Raw genomic sequence first — 20,614 nt, 5'->3', positions numbered from 1 at the left:
CAGATATCAAATCGAAATCCCCCCACTGCTACCCCTAAACTGCATACGGGAAGGACGCCGCCCCTTCCTCAGGGGAAGTATACACAATAAACTTGGGCTAATGTTATTCTAAGCTAAATTACAATCTGCCTGTTTTGTCCTGCAGCATAAACAATTTCGTAAAGTAGACTTCACTGTTGTGGGGGAGGCTTCACCTCATGCAGGGAAGCGTCAGGTGAAGCCCACTTTCGGGAGGTGTTCGTATTCGGCGAATAAACAAAATACAGAAACCGACACTGAAGATTTTTGTTTAAGTTTAATTTGTACAAGCTTTCGCGTGGAGGTCCACGCTTCCTCAGGTACAAAGTGAAGTGGTGACACACATAAGTATATATAGTATAGCCATATACACGACTAAACATACTGCTGTACAAAGAAAGGGAAGGGGAAGGAGATATGGTGCCACATGTCTGTCTACAATGAATAGCTGGGCAGACGGATAAGTGACCTCTAACCGTTTAAGAACAGTAAAAGGTGTTATTGTGAACATAACACCTTTTACTGTTCTTAAACGGTTAGAGGTCACTTATCCGTCTGCCCAGCTATTCATTGTAGACAGACATGTGGCACCATATCTCCTTCCCCTTCCCTTTCTTTGTACAGCAGTATGTTTAGTCGTGTATATGGCTATACTATATATACTTATGTGTGTCACCACTTCACTTTGTACCTGAGGAAGCGTGGACCTCCACGCGAAAGCTTGTACAAATTAAACTTAAACAAAAATCTTCAGTGTCGGTTTCTGTATTTTGTTTATGTGATCTACAGGACTTGACTCCCCTCTTCGTATACGCTTCTATTCGGCGAATAGTCAAATTATCCGGAAACCCGAATGTTGGGTATTTTGATTCGTCAATCGGATACTTCGAGTGATTGATATTCGATTCGAATTTGAGAACTCTATTATCCACACACCCTTAAAAATAAAGGATTCTGTGAGACTGTGCCAAACGAAGGATTCTGTGATTAATTCCGAACTCCGCGAACGGAATCGCGGAAAACGAAGGGCCTTAATGATAATAAACGTTCCATCGTTTGCACTTTGCCCTGCGTTGTAGTGGGTCGGGAGATTGAACAATGTATGTATGTGTGAGCATGGTGTCCGTGTAATGGCATATAAAGAAGCTTCGTGAAATGAACTAGAGGTTTTCACTTTGCGTAGCACCTACAGGAAGTCTACCAAACTGTAGATTCCCTGATTCCTGATTCACTAGTTTTCTGCCTCTGAGCTTGTCGTATTGGCGAACTGTCACTCGCGGCATCATTGCCATAGGGTGGCCGCTCAACAACACTTATCAGCATTCGCGGTATATTTAGGGCCTGACTTTTTAAGGTTATGCCCGATTACGCCCAATATTTACCTCCCCTGATTCAAATAAGTAAAAACAGGGTTTAACCCGATATTTACCCGAAAACTGCTCGACCAGTGGGATCTGAAGTCATCACAACTCACACAGAACTTTGGAAAGTGTGTTGTGTATGTGTAGAAAGTGTGTGCACGTGCGTAAATATGCTCGTATAAACTGTCAAAACAGAGACCCTGCTGCCTCTTACATGCATGGACTCTGTGTCCACTGGTGTGTACTATGCAGAGGAAACTGAAGACTTACGCCTGATTCTATCCAATTCAACAAGAATTGGGCTGAATCAGGTTCAGTTCAACCCGATGACACCCGAATTATTGAAACAAAATATAACTAGGGCCTGACTTTTTCGGGTTTTATTTTGGCCAAATTCGGGGGGTAAATATCGGGTGATATTTTTCATTTGAAAATTCGGGTGTATTCGGGTTAAATCCCGTTACGGCATATTCTGTCGTCAGGAATTCGGGTGATTTTTTTTGTTTAATAAAAATTTGTCTTAACATGGAACTAACGTCTAGCAATGTTATCAAACTTTATTTTAATGCACGCTTACGAGTGTGCCACGCGACCCGGACGTTTTCGGGTAGATTCGGGTTAAACCCGAATTTTACAGATTTTGTTCGGGGGGTAAATATCGGGCGGATACGGGTTTAACCCTAAAAAGTCAGGCCCTAAATATAACACGATATTTACCCCCAATTTCGCTGAAAAACATAACCCGAAAAAATCAGGGCCTATGTGTATTGTCATGGCATTTGTCTGCAATTTTCAGCAGCCCTTTTTGGGCAACTTCCACGACAACCCCCTAACGTTTCCCTGACAATCCCCGGTTTTCCATTTTTCCAGAGGGTGGTAGGCACCCTGATCTGCTGATTGCTCCTTCCGAAACGTTATCTGTTTTGGGCACTCGAGGTATAAATATTTTCCCTTGTCCGTAAATAGGGAATGTTGGAGTTAGCCATCATATTTAGTCAAAGGTAGAACACTCACCACTAGCTGGTGTAGAATTAGACGCCACAGGTGTCATGTTGACGTGCTGCATCTGTGCAAGTGGGAGAGGGGCTTCGCTTTTACTTTCTTGCATGTGTTTAAGTTGAGCACATCGGTCATGCAGCTTCAAAAGGAGCCCACGCTGTTTCTTCCGCAGAGCGGGGACTTTGTTCTCTGCACCACACTCCTTGCACTTTCTGGGTTTGGGGGAAGAAACACACAAAAAAGCTTGAGATACAGCACATTACAATAATTTACATAAACAACAGTTGCATCTTGAAAAAAGAAAAAAAAAACAAAAACTGACAGATTGTCGAATGTGCGAGCATGTACTGCATGTTACCGTTGGATGAATGCACCAGGCTAGCAACATGAGGGGACACGAGATTTCAAACAATGTTTCTTGACAACGTCGTGGCTGTCACTACACAGGTTTCACTACATGCATAGGTATACCTTTGCACATTGGCCATGCGTATTCTTTCAAATTCTGATCAGATCGAATGGAGACAACTGTTGTATACAGCAGCATACATTGCATGCCTACAGCACAACAGAAAGACAGTACAGACTTTCAAGACAGTTCAAGATAGTACAGACTTTATAAAATCTGTGACTTCCAGACAAAACTGCAGGCCAAACCTTCCTCTGGCATTTCCAAGGTTCCTTTCTTTCTTTCTTTGCCTCGAAAGCAGGAAGAGATGGTTATTTTTACCTCAGCTACTGGGCTACAGTATATCGGAGAAACCTCAAACACAATGAGGGAAAGGTTTCACTGCCATAAGTCCGATATTGTTAATAACCATACTACACCCGTCTCTACACATTGTAACCTCCCTGGACACGCTTTGGATACAGACCTCAAAATCGTTATCCTCAAATCAGGTTATAACAGTGATATGAAGCGCAAAAATCGTGAATCCTTTTTAATTGCAAAATTCCAGACTCTGAAGCCGCACGGTTTGAACATCCACGCAGGCCCACTACAACTATTCAACCCGTAAATATTATTTCTCGCACAAAATAAAATAAAATGATAAACACGCACACACGCAAACTGTAAAACAACTCAACATTTTTCTTTCCATATTCACTTCGTTTGACTCTCTCCTGAGCCCACCTCCGTCTTGACGCTCTCACGGTCCACTGGTCACCTTTGTACTATTCACCTGTGTCCTCATTCGTCGCCATAACCCCCCTTTTTATCCTTAATTCCTGGAACGTCACCTACAAGCGTTCTCGTTTCCCGTGTAAAATCCTTTGGACTCGTGTTATGTTGCACTTCTGATACCCCTTCGTTTGTATTTATGTTCTTTTAATTTTCACCTGTATTTACATCCTTTCCATCAACTTGTTACCCTCTCATACGAAAACTCCTTCGTCAACTGCATATATGTTCCTGTACCATGTTGATTGATTGATTGATTGATTATGTGTTTAATGGCACAAAGGCAACAAAGGCCATAGAGCGCCAAAACTATGGTGAGTGTGTCGGAGATGATTATGGGAAAGATGATGGGATGATGATGGGTGATGATGCGCACTGCGGTGACAGCTTGACTGTCTTGCACGTACTGGCATCCCGCGCTCACTTCGAGCACCAACGCCAACAGTATTTCACCGCATTCTACAGATACCATGTCCCACTCCACCCAGCCCTTCTACTGGGTGACATCCCTCTTGTGCCGTTTGATAACGTCATTAAATTTTTGACCACGTGTGGGTTTCTTAATCAGATGTAGATGATAAGCATTGCTCCGCTTTTATCCAATATCACCGAACTCCTCATGTAAATATCTCATTGTCACACTTGTAGATAGCTTTTAACTGCCATGCTCGCTTGCTATCCTCATCCTCCTCTCTCTCTTATCCTGGTCAATCTCATCGCTCATACCTGTAGATAGGTTTTAACTACCACACACTCTCTCTGTACCATGTTAATATTTTTGTAACCTGAAGAAGTGCAGTCTCGTGCACGAAAGTCTCGTTACCATGTGTAAATAAATAAGTTGCCCCTACCGTTTAATACCACTCTTTGATCTACTCAGCTACTGGTAAGGGCTTCACCTGACCTCAATTAAGATTATGGAATAAAGCCAGCCATGAACTAAAGAGAAAGCAATCTCAGTTCTATCCCCATAATGCGAAACGTGCATTGGCAGCTGCAAATGTAGTTACTTATTTTGTAGAAGTTACGAGCATCGACAGGTTCAGCAAGCAGGAAAGCTTATCTATAGCATTTAGTTTCTCCTTTTGATGCGAATGTTTCTTATAAATCGGGATGCCAATTTGAATAATTGAGTGTCACGAAAACGGAGAAGAATTTAAAACGTCCTAGAAAGTCCTAGCGAACAACACTCACAGAAAAGAATAAGAAATTACACATACAAGAAGGCACAGAATACCTGTACATAATTAAAAGAATTGGAACAACAAAGTGCTCATTGCGGAGCATTCATTTTAGAGTGGTCTTTACAAAAGGTCGTCAAGCTCACCTAACTTAATTCGACTGCTCGTTTTTCCATTGTGCCGTTGTTATGCTCCTGTCCTACAGCTGTTGTTTTCATGGTGCTCTGCTGCTATGATCTTGCTGTCCTTTTTCGATTTACTTTATCATTTTGCTCGCCGTTATTTATTGCTGCTTATGAAACTGTCTCTTATATGATGCTCCCAAAAGTCTTTGTTACCCTCGAAGGGGAACCGCTTCCCGGGCTTGCCCTGAGGTTCCAATTTCTATGTTATATTATTACCTGACTTTCAATAAAGAAAAGTTGAAGTTGAGTTGACTGTCTCTTGTTTCCCTGTTGCATTAATTTTGTGCACCGAAAATAGCATTGTCATCGACTGCATTATGATTCCTCTACGCCATATGTAGCCACTATCAGGTGGAGCTACAACATACTACTGTTGCTTCTATCACCCACACAGCCACAGCCATTTCACCGATGATGCCAGTGGTCATCATCCGTCCACACCTGTAGTGCTTACCTTCATCACATTTTGGGTAGACCTTCTGGACAGCAGTCACATATGGTCGCTTACGCTCCGCGGCTGGTTGTGCTCAACCAGAAAACCAGTAGAAAGGAACCTGGCATCATAAGGCGCGTGTACATGAAGGCGACATAAGTCGACTGGGAGAGATAGGTCTATCTCCCCTCTCCATGTAAACCCGCCTACATCGACCTAAAGGGGACGTCGACGCAGCAAGAATAAGTCGCTACGTTGGGGTAGATCAGACGACAGGAGTCGTCTCGCCATTGCCACGTAAACCGGGAAAGTCAACTGCGCCGACGGTTTCTGCTACGTCACAACCGCATCTGCCGCCGTGCTCCGCCCGCGCTTTCGTCCACGTTTGTGTTTGTGGGGGTGAGTATAGGGCTGTTGCCAGACGGGTATGCAATGCAGCCAAAACAAGACACTTTCCAGGTGTACATTTATTGACTGGGCCGTTGGTAGAAGGCTTTCATGTTTATGGGCACAGTAAAGGAAGTCACACAGTGATAAAACAGTAAGCAATTGCAAAGTGACCACTTTAGTGCCTTGGTGGAGCTGTCATCGACTGAGTCGACTGAATTACTCGGCGGACTCCTGACATGTAAACCGTCCCAAGTCTATCTTTGCTTTCAGCCGACGTATGCGCCCATGTAGACGCACCTATAGGTGGGGAGTAACACATTACATTCGAGTAGTGAAATATGGTAGCGCATTACATTTTGGAGAATAGTAAAGAGTAACGTAACATCATTACATTTTTACTAACTAACGCATAACGACATTATGCGTTACTTCGTGCTCAGGAACACTGCCTCATCGTCAGTGGCGTAGCCACGGGGGGGCTAGGGGGGGCTCGAGCCCCCCTACCTGCCACGGACCGACCCACGGAAATCGTGCAAATCCGAGGAGAAAATAATATATATAAATGGGGGGGGGGGGGGGGGGGGAGTGACAGTGTGACGATCGCGAAAGTTCTTGCAGTCCATGGCGTCTAAGCAGCACTCTTGAATGGTTTTCAAAGTATGAGCTTTTCAAAATCCTTCCAATCTCGTGACACCACCTCATTGGACATGACAGCCTATACATGTAATCGTATTGTGCACGTCCAAATCAATTATTTTCGTTCTGTTTTTTTTTTACCGCATTTTGCGGCGTGCACGAGTATGTGTATGTTGTCGCGCCCAGGATCAGCGGCGTGGGGGGGGGGGGGGGGGGGGGGGGGATTAGGGCGAGTTTTCGTATCGAGCCCCCCTACCTTGGAGGTCTGGCTACGCCACTGCTCATCGTCTAAACTTGAAAGCTTGAGCGAGGACCATGCCTGCAGAATCCTGCAAAAAGGTGACATGACTCCGCCAGTGCCATCCAATGAGAAAAGCTCACATGGCTGGAGCAGCTGAAGGATCAGCAGCTGGAGGATGGAGAGCTGGATCCTTCCATGAGGTTGGTGCCCTCTACGAATTTTTGTGGTGCAGTAAAGCTGCACCTCAGTAAATGATGACACTTGCAGTGACTCATTGACAACCTCGATCATCGTCAGTTCTATCAAGAACAGAATCCTTCCATGTGTGCTTCCAATCCTCTACACTTGTGCGCTGTTCAAAAGAACAGAAACGTCCTTCAGAGCTTGTAGCATCGGCGGATACCTTGAATGTTGCTTGACTGCCACAGCCTCTCGACGCCAACCATCAATGTACCCGTTCTTGCTTAACTATGGGCTCCTCCAACTCCTCTACGCAGACTCAAGAATGTCAAAAGCATTTCTGTATCAGTTGACTTGGGGTGACTCCATGCATATGATGTGAGGGATCCATCTCGTATTGCTTTCTGTTTTCGTGGCAAAGAAGGATCCTCCTCAGAAGGATATATCTTTTGGGCCTGCAAGATGACCCCTTGATCCACTGGCCGAGAGACTGCTGTATTGCTCAATAACCTCCAACATGTCTTTGATCGGGAGGATTTTGTACTCATACAACAGTCGATGACAGGTTGCGTTCCAAAACATGCGAGAACACCAAGAACACACATGGTGACAACAACGATGCTTTTTTAAAAAGAGAAAGCAAGGGTGTGCAATAGAACCACTGGGCATGTGAAGCTTAGGGAAGGACATTGAAAGAACAAAATTAACCTTGCTGCAATGCACACATATACTTTGAATTAAGTGGACAGATCGAGCAAAAGCAGATATTGTTGAAATTATCCAGGATTTCCAATTAATGTGAGTTGGAATTAATAGATTTCACTGTATGTTGGCAAGGTGTAGCTAATTCATAGTTTGGATAATTCAAACAGGAATCTGTGGGGTTAGAATTAATGGGAAACTGCAGTCATGCTGGTCTCCCCTAATCTATACTCACATCATATGCCACGCATGTGGAAGCCTAGAATTTTTATGATGAGTCAAGTTGTATTGTCCAAAGTTAATGCCCAAAGTCTAAGACCGATTTCCTTAAGCTTTCCCATAGCATTTTGTACAAAAGGAAATGAAATGCACCCAAGTACTCAAGCATGCTCACATTTCTCACCCAGCAGCACAAGAAAGCAATGACGACCAAATACCAAATATCAGTGTCAAGAAATCCCACTTGATGGTTTCTTTGTTTCCATAGATGGTTCAGCTCACCTTTTTAGAACTTCCAGCCATGCTAGCTCAGCCCTTGTCTTTTGAACCAAGCTCTTCTCCTGTAGGCGTAAAAGGGCCAGACGTGGCATACCCACACTTACAGCTTCGGGTGCCAAAAAATAGGAACTTGTGACGGAGCTGAAGCTGAGCAGCTGTTTGTCTAAGATGATGGGGTCACTTATTGAGCTTAGGCTTTGCTCATGCATGTTGCTTGACTCCTGAAATGATTTCATTTCAAAGTGACATTAGCGTGACAACATCAGAGTATTCTCCATCTCTAACAGATCAACTCCTAGTCATCTACACACGAAACGTACATTTCTGCTGTCACCTCGAGCAAGATGTTGTAGGTATCTAGACCGCTGTGTTTTCAGGTTCCATGTTTTTCACACAGAATTCACATAATTTCGATCATTTTTGCCGTTCACGCTTGGGAAATTTATTGTAACATTTGGCGTGGGGGTTTCCGCAGGGATAATTTAATTACATAGATGTAACAAATTTAATTTTTAGTCATTATTTAAACTAGTTAAAATAATTGGTGAATTTAAATAAAACTCTCCAAAGCCTAAACCCTATGCCTAAAACCTTGCATACCTCCCCAGTGGAGAGAAAGCTCTAATATTTTTTTTTTCGTAATTGGGGTAAATGTTACGCTTGTCAAGAGCCGTAAAATATGGTAAAATAAGGCCATACTGGGTGCGAAGTTTAAAAGAAGGCTCACTTTTTCTATGAACATACTATGGCACGCTGCACTTAGTGCAGCGTGCCAGTACCTGTATTGGTAGCTCAATTTGCAAGTTTGTTTTGAGGGCTTTTCATAGAGCTGTACGAATAGTGACTTTTTGGTGGAACTATTTGAAAGTCGCAAGTCCAGCAGGATGCATGTTGTCTGGGTTTGCTTTTGATAGTGAGCAGAATGAACTTCCACTAGTGAAACACACGCAATAAGTGGATGAAAGAAAGCTGTGGAGGCTTTGGAAGGTGCAAACAATGCGTGACACCGCATCTTCTATCTTCTCACGACACAGTTGCGAACAACTGGCTATTTCACGCAAGAATAAAATGGTGTTTAATAAATTTGGCACTAGCGTCATTGTTGTAATTTTTCACGAAAAACTTTTCCAGATCGTAGCGGGAATCATCGGCGCTTATGTACTGTCCGTGCCCTTGCGATTTGCATCAAAGGTCACGATTCACGACTTTCTATTCAATGGAACAAAATATTCGATACAACGAAAGAAATTGTGATCCCCACGAGCTTCGTTATATCGAGGTGTGACTGTATAGCAATGCAGAAGATCACTACCAGAATGCACTGTTCAGCGCCAACACAATTTAACAGAATTTAACCAAACTGCAGACCTCACACGAATGTTCAGAGTTCGCTGGCAATCCACTAAAGCCGCGACTGAGACAATGCATGAAGCGTACTGCAGTCTCATATTTCACTGTTAATGACGGCTGCTCACTATATGTGTACTAGTTTTGGATAGCGATTGTAGTGACACATTCGCGGATGAGTGCAACAACCTTGAAAGCTCCGCGCATCACTCTGCAGCTATTTACTATTCATGGTTGTCACTGTTACCGCAACGTACAAATTCGAGCGCACAATCCGCTACAGTTTGGTAGTAAGCTGTATTTGAACTTTTATGAATATTCAAAAAGTTCTAATATCAAATAGCCGAATACGAACTGAATGCTCGCACACCTCTAGCTATGATGTGATGGACTGCGATGTCAAATGATGGGCCATGGGAAGAGGTCTGATGTTGACTGGTGGGTAAGCCCATAGGATTTCCGTGATCGTGCCAAATTTCGCGGAATCCTTTATTTTGCTTGGAATTTCGCAGAATTCTTGGTCTTGCACTAACTTTCGCGAAAATCCGATTGGGGCGATAAGTGCAACGTGGTTGGTGACTACGACGCGTCTCGGGAGACTTACTGCACACTCATGCAAGAGAGCGTGACATAAGCTTCTCTTGCTCCCACCTGCTCCAAGGTACATGTGAACCCGGAGAACTGACAGAGCTTCTGTTGACAAGCTGCGTATCTCTCCATGTTGTGCCGCACGTTCCTAATGGTTCCGGTGGACCGAGGGGGCTGAAGCATGAAATGTTCAAGCGCTCTCACTAGTGAAGTAAAAATGCCAAACAGAGAGTGCAAAAGTACGGTGCACGAGACTTCTACGAGGACAGTGGACTTCTCTTTTGTCGACGGTGTGCCAAATCCATCCAACACCAACGAAAGCCTACAACAGACAAGCATATTAGGGGCTAGTCACCAGAAAAATGTCGAAAAGGCAAAGGGGAGAACCCACAGCATCCGGATCAGGAATCCAAAAGCAGGTCAGGCTGCAGACTCTGGAGACAGTCGTGACAGCAAAGGAGGTAAGGGATGTCCTGGAGTTTCTCGATATGTTAGTGTCTGCTAATACTATACCGACTGAAAAGGCAGATCAGCCCAAGGGCTCCAGTTTTTTTTAAATTGCATCACGAACGGGTGATATGTCAAACACACTGCGTGAGAAACTGTTCACGAGACACCACTCCACACTGAAGGACACGTTTAAAGAAGTCTCGGTAGGTGTAGATGAAACTACAGATGACAGAGCAAAACTGGTGGTGAATGTACTGTTCGTAAAGGCAGTCATCGATGAGCAATTCACTACAGCCAGTCCTTGTGTACGTGGTGTTAACGAATGAAGTAAACTCCAAGTTCAAGGACGGCACTTGTGACTGACAGTGCACCCTACATGAAGAAGGCATTTTGGGAGTGCAATAAACTGTTTTGCAGGAACGCGTGACGTGTGCAGCGTCAACCTCGGTGCCACTCTGTACAAATCATTTCTCATTGTTGACAAGTTCGTCGCACACACGAAAAAGTGTTCCATCTATCAAGTGGGAAACACTCTCTTTTCAAAGCCTACCTTGCAGACACTAAGGCACTGCCTGTGCCTGTAAACTCTAGGTGGAATTCCTTAGAAGCAGCCAGATTCGTTCACTATCCCTCACTCCTTGAGTGACTGCGCAAGAGGTATAGATACGCAGCTAAGGTGGACACTCGTGTTTCTGTGATGGGTGAGCACTACACAGAGCTCAGGTATATTATAGCCGTTGCAGAGCAGCATTCTGCAAAAAGGCCGCAAGTCTACTGAGGGCAGCTGGAGGACAGCAAGTTGCTTCCCACAAGGTGTTCAATGCCATGTTTGCATTATGCGGCTGTCTGAAAACTGCATCGGTGGAGAATTATGTTAACCTAATGAGGCAGGAAGGAGTAGAAGCAGAAGAAGCTATTCAAGTAGGAGAAGAGCTAAAAAGAGGCATCCAGCAAGCAGCTCACAAAGCACAGGAGATCCTTGAAAACAGTGAGAGATGGCAATTTTTCAAAAGCATGAGGGCTTTGGAGCCACTACAGGTCAAATCTCTGTCACATCAACTCATTGATTTCAAGAACATTCCAGCCAGAGAAACACAAGGTTCAAACCTCCTGGCAGAATGGCAACTTTATCTGCAGACAGCCAAGAACATGAAATCTGTGGACCATGACTTGACTCCATCAGTGTTTAAGCAGATCACCCCACCTCCTCAATTTTAAAATATAAAAACCATGGAGCATGGGGTAACCAAGGGACGAAATGAACAGGAGAGCACTAACTGACAAACACAATCCACCAGGCACACGCCAACGTATAACAAGCTTGCGCGACCTCTAGTGAGAGCCAAAGGCCGACACAATCACCTAGAGCTTTCTTATCACACCAAAGCAAACAAATGACCCCCCCTCCCTCAACAACCTGTTCCACCTTTTTATCTTTCAATAAGTTGCTGAATTTAGCAGTTAACAACACAGAAGCCACACTGTTACAGCTATCACTAGGGCCTGACTTTTTCGGGTTTTATTTTTGGCCAAATTCGGGGGGTAAATATCGGGTGATATTTTTCATTTGAAAATTCGGGTGTATTCGGGTTAAATCCCGTTACGGCATATTCTGTCGTCAGGAATTCGGGTGTATTCGGGTGATTTTTTTTTGTTTAATAAAAATCTGTCTTAACATGGAACTAGTGTTTAGCAATGTTATCAAACTTTATTTTAATGAGTGTGCCACGCGACCCGGATGTTTTCGGGTAGATTCGGGTTAAACCCGAATTTTACAGATTTCGTTCGGGGGGTAAATATCGGGCGGATACGGGTTTAACCCTAAAAAGTCAGGCCCTAGCTATCACCTGCCTGTTTAATGAGTAGAGCCGCATCTTTGATGCGGAACAACCTCTAAGTTATGGCTTTTAAACAAAACTTTTGTTTCCCTGAACCGTAGCTCACACGCAGAACATGTCCTTTTCTCCTCGAGGGCTGTGTGCCATCAAACGCGCATTAATGCGGCGTTTGGTTTGACCGATGTACTGGCGACCATGTGACAAAGGAATTGGATAAACAATCTCGACCCTACAGACCACACAAGTATCCACGTGTCTTATGTGCGAAAGAACGACTAGCACGGGTGACCTACGAAGCGAGCTCGAGGCCTCTGCTCTGCTTGCCCTTGAAGAATTCTCCTCCTCTTGAGAAGAGCGCACTGCAGAATGAGAGTGAGAGCAGAACGTCGTGACGTATGCTACTCCCCTCACATGACCAGTGGCACACAGCTCGAGCATGTACAGCGGGTATGTGCACGTGCGTCAGCGTATGTCAGCGTGCTCACATGCCCTCTGTGAATGTCTACGTCAGCGGATGTATCAGCGTACAGGGACCACCAAGATAAACTCTGTGGTTTGTAATGGAGATAAAACAAATAGATACAGTGTTAGGAAGCTAAACTGGATGTGAACATGAGACAATTAATGTTCTGAGGTGGGAACATGTAGACTATACATGTTATACATGTAGACTATACATGACTATACATACAGAACATGGACTAATACATACAAGCCTCAGTGCCTGCACTTGAGGCTTGTATTAGTCCCCTCTATGTGTTCCAGCCTCAGAACATCAATTGTCTCATGTTGCTGTGTCAACAGTTGCTGCTTGCGTCGATCCTGTCGTATGATTGTATGTATATGAGTGTATGAGTGAGCAAAAATGTAAGAGTGAAAGGGAAATGAATGAGAGAGTGGATGATCTGTCCCTTCAGATGACACACCCTTGGAAGTCGCTGGGGAGGTGTATTAGCTTAGCTCAATTGGTAGAGCCATGGACCGGTAATTCAGAAGATGTGGGGTCGAGTCCTACAGCTGGCTAACTTTTTCAGTTACTTCCATCTTTCAAGCTAAAGTGGATGTTAGAGGACGTCTTATGCCCCAAAATGTTATTTCAATACTGCAACGTGGTCTGTTTCTCTGCCGATAAATCGTGCGAATTAAAAAAACGCCACTGCCTAATATTTCCAATCGGTTACACCTGTGTTTCAGCTCCTTCCGTCAGATGGAGACACGGTGAAATGCGGCAACAGTCCTCTGCATCCAATTCCACTTGTTCACCTGGTTTCGATATCGTCCGTGTTCGACCATTTCGTCATCTGACAGAAGGAGCTCAACTACAGGTATAGCTGATTGGAAACGCTAGGCAGTGGCATTTTTATTTTTTTTTTATTTTCGCAATTTATCAGCGGAGAAGCAGACCAAGTTGCAGTATGGACATAACGATTTGGGGCATAATACATAATCTACTTTAGCTTCCTGATACTGTTTCTATTTATTGTATCTCCATTACAAACCCCGAAGATTATCTTGACGGACCCTGTATAAGCGTCGTGTGAGCTGCAAAGAAAAAACAATTGTCCAATACATCCTCCAACGGAGATTCCAATACGAGGATCGTGTCAGCCTCTTTTTTGGAAATCTGATCGCACAGCTCTAGCACACCCCAGAGAAAAAATATTTTGCATGGAAACCCCTGGTGGACATATAGACAGATGAGGCAGGATTTCGAGCGACATTAAATGTCACCTCATTGCTCCTTTCATAAAATGTTTTACATGGAACGGAGGATGGTCCGGTACAAAGTATGCATAGGGCCTAGTATTTTAGGGTAAAACCAGTTTTTACCTCCCTGATTTGCATCATCATCATCACATACGGTAAAACCCGATAAAAATTGGAAACTAACTCAGCAAAGTGCCACATCAGCCACCAATATGGGCACTGGAGATCGCTAAACACTATACACTCAGCACTGCTGTTCCACATCTTACGTCAATCTAAAACGCGAGAAGCCCTCTGCTTTTTTTTTTGTTTTCCACCCGAAATCACACAATTTCGTGGCTCGTGAAATAAAACACGATTTTTACCCCCGAGTTTTCAAAAACCATAAAATCTGAAAACACGGGGCACTAATGCAGTGATAGGAAAAGGTCACTTGCCTGATCTGTGCTAAGAGGAGAATAGAAGTCAGGAGACATACACTTTGAAGCATCTGTTCTTCCCCACCTCCTTGGGGTAAATGAGCCTTTAAAGGGAAAGAGAGACAGAGAGGTATAATGGGTAACTTTCAAGTTGAGGGGTGGTGCTACGCATGGTGGGACTTCCAACTTTCGACATCAAAGGTGGTCTCCCCCACCCCCCCAAAACAAGTAACTTACTCTCACAAATATTTTGCACGCACATTTCTTACAGCAAACTTTAGATGTTGCGACACTTCATGCATGTTTCGGTTTCGGTTTCGTTTTGAGAGTGCTTTGAAACTGCCATCTTCTGCTGCGCAAAATGTTCCGTTACAACATGGTCCATTTGACGTTTCAGATAACAAAGATAATGAGCAGCATTTGAGATACGGTACAAAAAAATGCACAGGAAGTATTTCATGCAGCAATCTTCTACATTCTGAGGATCATACGCATGTACGCAGTCATTTCCTTTTAGTTTGAGAAGAAGTTGTGACGTTAATGAAATTCTTTTCACATTATGAGTTCGTAATTTCACACACAATTCAACATGGTAAGTACGTACACAGCACGGCATTTAGTGACAAGTGGTCTGCATGTTTGTCCAAAGGCGCATGATCACAGGGTACGCGATAGATTTTATGTCCCTTTTCCGTAGAATTAGTAGTGCAGTTATGCGCTGAAAATAAGCCTATTTTTATGTTGAAAACAAAGTGACGCTACGCAACTCCAGAACTTCTCACCGGAAGCGTAAATCCACGTGACATTGCATTGCCTCGGAGAGTGCCTGTTCAACTATTCATGAATGTATTTGCATGATTATAACGGACATTTTTGCACCGAAAATATGTGGTTAAAATCATCATCGCATCCAAAAACGCAAGTTCAGAGAACCAGATGAGCTTGGCGAAAGGTGGATAGCCACATCCTCTAAGGAACCATTTCCTTGTGACCATCATTCAATCATTGCTTTTGATTCTTGCATTCGTGAGTTTCAGATGTGCTTCATGCGTGGGTCCCGAATTTTTAGGGTTGTACCCAATTATGCCCAATATTTACCCTCCGCTGCAAATTAGCAAAAACAGGGTTTAAGCAGATACTTCCTCGAAAACTGTTGGACCAGGGAGATCCAAAATCATCACAACTAACACAGAACTTTGGAAACTGTAGTAAATGCATAAATATGACCAAACAAACTATCAAAACAGAGACCCTCTCAGATGCATGGACTAAATAATGCAGTAGAACCTCGTTAGTTCGAAGTCATCTTGACAGGGAAAAATTTTCCATTTAAGTGGGCCTTCGATATGAGCGAACCTGTGCACATGGTGAAGGAAAATACAATAGACTTCCCATAATTAGTTTTTTTTTTTGTTTAATTTGATTGAATTCGAACATCCCGTCAAATGCCCATGTGTCTCTATTGATAAAAAAAGTCATTTCGAATGTGAGGAGTTCACATCGTATAATTCGACCGATGCATCCACGAACCATGCAGCAACTTCACACCACACATAACAACAGAAAAGCTCGCCTTAAAGCTCAGGTGGCAGATCGGCAGAAGGAGACTAAACAGTACCTATCCATACCAATGACCACAAGGTCTTGCGCATTGTACGCTGTCGTCTTTGCATATGCAAGCAATAGCATTGGTGGTTCTGTACACGCACAAAAGACAGCTTTGCACATTTGCACATCCATCACACTATCCTTTACGTATGCATAGGTGACAGCGTACGATGCGCTGAAACTCAATCCATTTGGTGGTGGTTCATAGTTCTGGCAAGTCCCAGACAAGGAGGAAATGCTCGTTTTTTCCGCTCAGTTTTTTGTTTCACGTTTCACCGGAATCTGTCGATGCGACAAGAGTCCGATAAACAAAGTGCGCTTGGCGAAGTTCGAGGACTTTGTGGAACTGAACAACATCGTTGTTGGACAACGGACGAGATGGCGCGCGCTCTACGTGGCAGGTTTTACAGATGCGTGTTTCAAGCACGACCAAATGTAGACAAATGCACAAAGTGACATTTACCTCGTTGATTTTTCCGCCTATTCTTTATTTCAACCTTCAGATAATTTGATCAAATTTTGCGTTCCTGCCAGGGTCGAATTAACGAAAGTTAATTGTGCATTTATTTACCGAAGAACTCACTTATCTTCGTTTGTTGCTTTCCAAAAATGGCTCGTACGTCACCGTTCGTTCAAAGCGGGCTACGAAGTCCTCCATATCACTGCGTGCATGCCGTTGGCTTAACAACCCTCCGAAAACGACAGCGCACATGCAGGTTCATCGCCATCACCGCTGTCGTCGCTCTGTTAATTTCCACGAGCTGCGTTCAGAACCATGACCCCAGTGAGACTTGCGGTGCAGGTCTGTTCTGTGTCTTCTATGCTGGTGTACTCTTCGAAAGACGCGAAGACCTCCTTGGGGCTTGCATCACCGGCAGATACAGCACGGTGGAGATCTCGCGGTTGCGACGATCGCCACTTTTCTTTCATTGTCAGCGCCTTGCACTTCACCCGCGCGCTGTTTCCACAGCCCACATGCAAGATGTGAAGTTCTAAGGGGATCTCAACAAAAGCACAAAATGAAAGCAAGCAAGCACATGGTTTTTATGGCAGGTCGTTGTTGCGTGGATTGGAAGCCGATGGAAGATGATGAAATTCGGTAGGAAACGTGCAAATTAAGCGGGATATAGGGCCTGTTTTCTCGAAATTATGCAGTCAGATTGCAAAGCGTGAAGACGGGACCGCAGCAATACTTTCGAATTGACCGGAATTTTGAATTAAGCAAGATCGAATTCGTGAGGTTCTACTGTACTATGTGTCCACTGGTGTGTCATGTTTATTATGGCGAGTAAACTAAAGATTTACACTTGGTTCAACCTGATTCAAAGAGAATTGGGTTGAATCAGGTTCAGTTCAACCCGTTTAAAATCATTAAAATCAATGAAAGTCATATGTACTTGTTTAGATTTCAACCATTACTACACTGAGCATAGCCTACCCTCGTTGTGTAGGTGCAAAATAAGATGGCTTACATACCTGCACTGTTTTGTTCAAGTCCCTTTGACTTAGAGGTGTTGTTGTCATCATCCTTTAGTGACGCGTCATAACACTCAGTCTCTCCCGAGTTTCCGCTGTTCTGGCTGTTGAGTTTCGTATCAAGGTGTTGTTCTGCTGCTCCAACATCTTGCTCATCAGCTGATACACTCTGTCTGCCACCCAGAGACTGTATGGCAATGGGAGAAGATGGTTCACTCTCTTGCTTGGCTATTACGACAGGCGCTGGAATGTTTTGAGGCATAGACGCTTTCTGCATAGTTAGACTGGTGGCAAGGGCCGATGCAGCTGCCACTGTGCTGTCTGTCAGAAGGGTTGCGAGTTCTTGGCTTTGATGATGAAGCAGAGATGGACCATGTACCTGCATTCATAGAAGACAGTTATCATATGTGTGGTGTAAAATGAATTACAACTATTCATTTTTGTGTATTACGACCAGCGAGTGTAGTTGGATAACGTGGTGAAAGAAACAACTACAGGTGTGACCAAAAAGCATTAGTATTAATGTCATTACTGTCACAAACTCCCGCTAGAACTTCAAAATAGTAATACGATTTCCGCACTTCCAATTTCCACGATGTATTATGTTAGTTGTCCTCCAAATCTGATGGTGTGTGCATAATAGTTAAGGCTTGATTTTTTAGTTTCATATCTGGTAACACCCCATATTTACTCCCTTCAATTCTAATCAGCAAAAACAGCGTTTAACCCAATAATTTCCTGAGAACTGCTGAACCAGGTGGTCAGGTGAACCAGGTCAAGTCATCACAACTACCACAGAACTGTGGAAACTGTGTTGTAAAAGAGTCGTTGTAAATGCATATCTTCATTCAAACTGCCAAGACAGAGACCCTACTACATGGACTAAGGTGCCTACGAAGTGCCTAAAGTGTCATGTGTACTATGCTGAGTGGACCAAAGATTTCCAGCCGATTCAACTTGATCCAACAACCATCACTTCTATGAATAGGCCCTGTGTTACCAGTAAATGCGGTGGTCTGTGCAGGTAAGACAGACATCCAGAAACTCCATAGGTGTGCTTCAACTCTGGTGAAGGTTCTTGGAACCCCTATAGTACGCCCTATGCCCTACAGTACCCTGCTATGCCCTATGTACATCCTGCTCTGGTGACATCACACCAGGAGCGTTCTATAATTTATCTTCCTCAGTATGAAAGAAAATAATGAGCGAGTTGAAACAAGTTCGTGTTGGGATATGCTTTAAGACATCAATCACATACGCTGCCTGAGCTCAGTGCAAGTGTGACTGGCGGACTGACAGCATGTTGGGTGAATGTGTATGTGAGTATTCTAAATACCTGCACAATTTGGAGCAGAGATCAGTCATAAAATTTCTTACTAAGGAAGATAAGGAGCCAAAGGAGACCCTTGAATGCATGGTGGCAGTTTATGGGAAGTCTGCTCCTTCATACTACAGTCGCCGTCCGACTTTTCGGACTCAGCGGGGATCGCGCATGAGTCTGAGTCGAATCTGAATCGAGCAGTCCGAAATAACGAATTTTGCTTCAAAATAAACTTTACTAAGCCCTAGTAGGCTGGAAAAATTTGTCGATTTCCTAACGCGCTTCCAGCTCTGCTTGATAACATCAGCTTCTATTTCCCGAAGCGACATTTCGTCACTGTGAGTACACTGACAGAGGCACCACCGTCATCAAGTCTGCAAGTCGGCTTCACCTAACGCAGGCGTGCTTTAGGGTGGGTTCACACGAGGGACGCATCCCCGGGATAAGTCCGCGGACGGTGTAAACGTCACAGCCTACGTCATCAAAATGTGTGTCTTCTCCGGTCCGCGGAGGACCGGAATCTCACCGCGGACCATTCGTCTCCAACCCACAAACGGTCCCCGTGTTGGCGGGGGACTTGAGGATGGAGCAGCGTCTTTTGACTTTTTTTTCTTTTTTCGACTGGCTGTTTTACAGCTCTGACCGCTGAAGCAGAGGGTATTCGAAGAACAGCGTAATAAAAGAGAGGAATCTTGTACGGATCTTCACGAAGCAAGAAAAAATGGGGAAAACGAGGGTTCTGCTACGAGCAAGCGGATCTCCAAATACGATACCCACTATAGCACGGCGTGGAAATGTGACCTTACTGCACGACAGAACAGTAACAGATAAATTATGATTATGATAGGTTTTGCATATGCATTTGTCACTTTGTACTGTAAATAGCTTTTACTACGTGTCCAGACTCGAGAACTCACAGTTGTCTGTTTCCTTCGCTGAAAATTCAGTGCAGTTTGAGTTCTTTCTTTTCAACGAAGTGGAGATTTTATGATTCCGCGGCACGGCAACACTGCTTGTACGCAAAGGCGGCGACCACGAAATGTGTGTTGTCATCGACGTAGCAGTTTCTTTTTTATTTCGCTAGTGCAGTGGTTCCCTCCATTGTGGAATGCTAGAGGTGCAATAATGTTTCGCAATGTATAAAATGTCATTTTTTCTGTTCAACCACAGTGCAGAAAAGTGAGAAAACTGGTTCACGCAGCCTGATAAGTGTTGTTGGAGACGGACTTATCCACTCCCATCCCTCGTCCCGTGTGAATGCTCAGCGGGGACGGGGACTTCACCGTCCACGTGACGTCACCGCCCGCCTCGGACCTATCCTGGGGATGCGTCCCTCATGTGCACCCACCCTTAGGTGAAGCTCGCTTTACAGCGCTGTCGCGCGACTCGCGGGCTGACAGCACGTGCTGGGCCGGTGGCCAAAAACGAGGACGCAAAAGCGCTACGACAGACCTCTTCTACTCAGAGGAATGGAAAATCAACAATCATCACTGCCTTTTTTTTTTCTTCAATATTCTAGTTGGTTGATTTCTTTTGATACGAATTTCAGATGATACCAATGTTTTCCGTCACCCCATGAGAGAAATTCGCGGGTTGGGCAAACAGAGTCCGAAATTTTGGACGTTCTCATACATCATCTCTATGGGACCCACGGCCGTTCCGCGAACGAGTCCGAATAATCGAGCATGTCCGAAAAATCGGTCGGCGACTGTACAAAGTGCAGTTTTGGAGAAAGCAGCTTAAGTAGGGAAGAGTCGAATGAGAGTGACCCTCACACTGGGTGTCCTGTAGAAGTGTGCCAGATAGTGAAACGCTTCATTTTGGCAGATAGGGTAATGGAGGTGTCCCAAATA

At 44.3% G+C, this 20,614-nt stretch overlaps 1 protein-coding gene across 3 annotated transcripts in view; it reads right to left on the bottom strand.

Moving 5' to 3' along the window:
- The window catches only part of LOC135368048 (centrosome-associated protein 350-like), a 168,599-nt gene that overhangs the window by 45,542 nt on the left and 102,443 nt on the right, over nucleotides 1–20,614 (bottom strand). For all 3 annotated transcript variants that reach the window (XM_064601126.1, XM_064601128.1, XM_064601127.1), the window contains exons 18-21: nucleotides 17,441–17,819; nucleotides 14,375–14,460; nucleotides 8,011–8,228; nucleotides 2,394–2,590 (exon numbers count right to left, since the gene is read on the bottom strand). In XM_064601126.1, the coding sequence (XP_064457196.1) occupies nucleotides 2,394–2,590; nucleotides 8,011–8,228; nucleotides 14,375–14,460; nucleotides 17,441–17,819 (880 nt within the window). The remainder of the gene's footprint in view (nucleotides 1–2,393; nucleotides 2,591–8,010; nucleotides 8,229–14,374; nucleotides 14,461–17,440; nucleotides 17,820–20,614) is intronic.

This window comes from Ornithodoros turicata, chromosome 9, assembly GCF_037126465.1.
Source record: "Ornithodoros turicata isolate Travis chromosome 9, ASM3712646v1, whole genome shotgun sequence".
Lineage (NCBI taxonomy): Eukaryota > Metazoa > Arthropoda > Arachnida > Ixodida > Argasidae > Ornithodoros > Ornithodoros turicata.
This window is presented reverse-complemented; position numbering and strand designations above follow the sequence as displayed.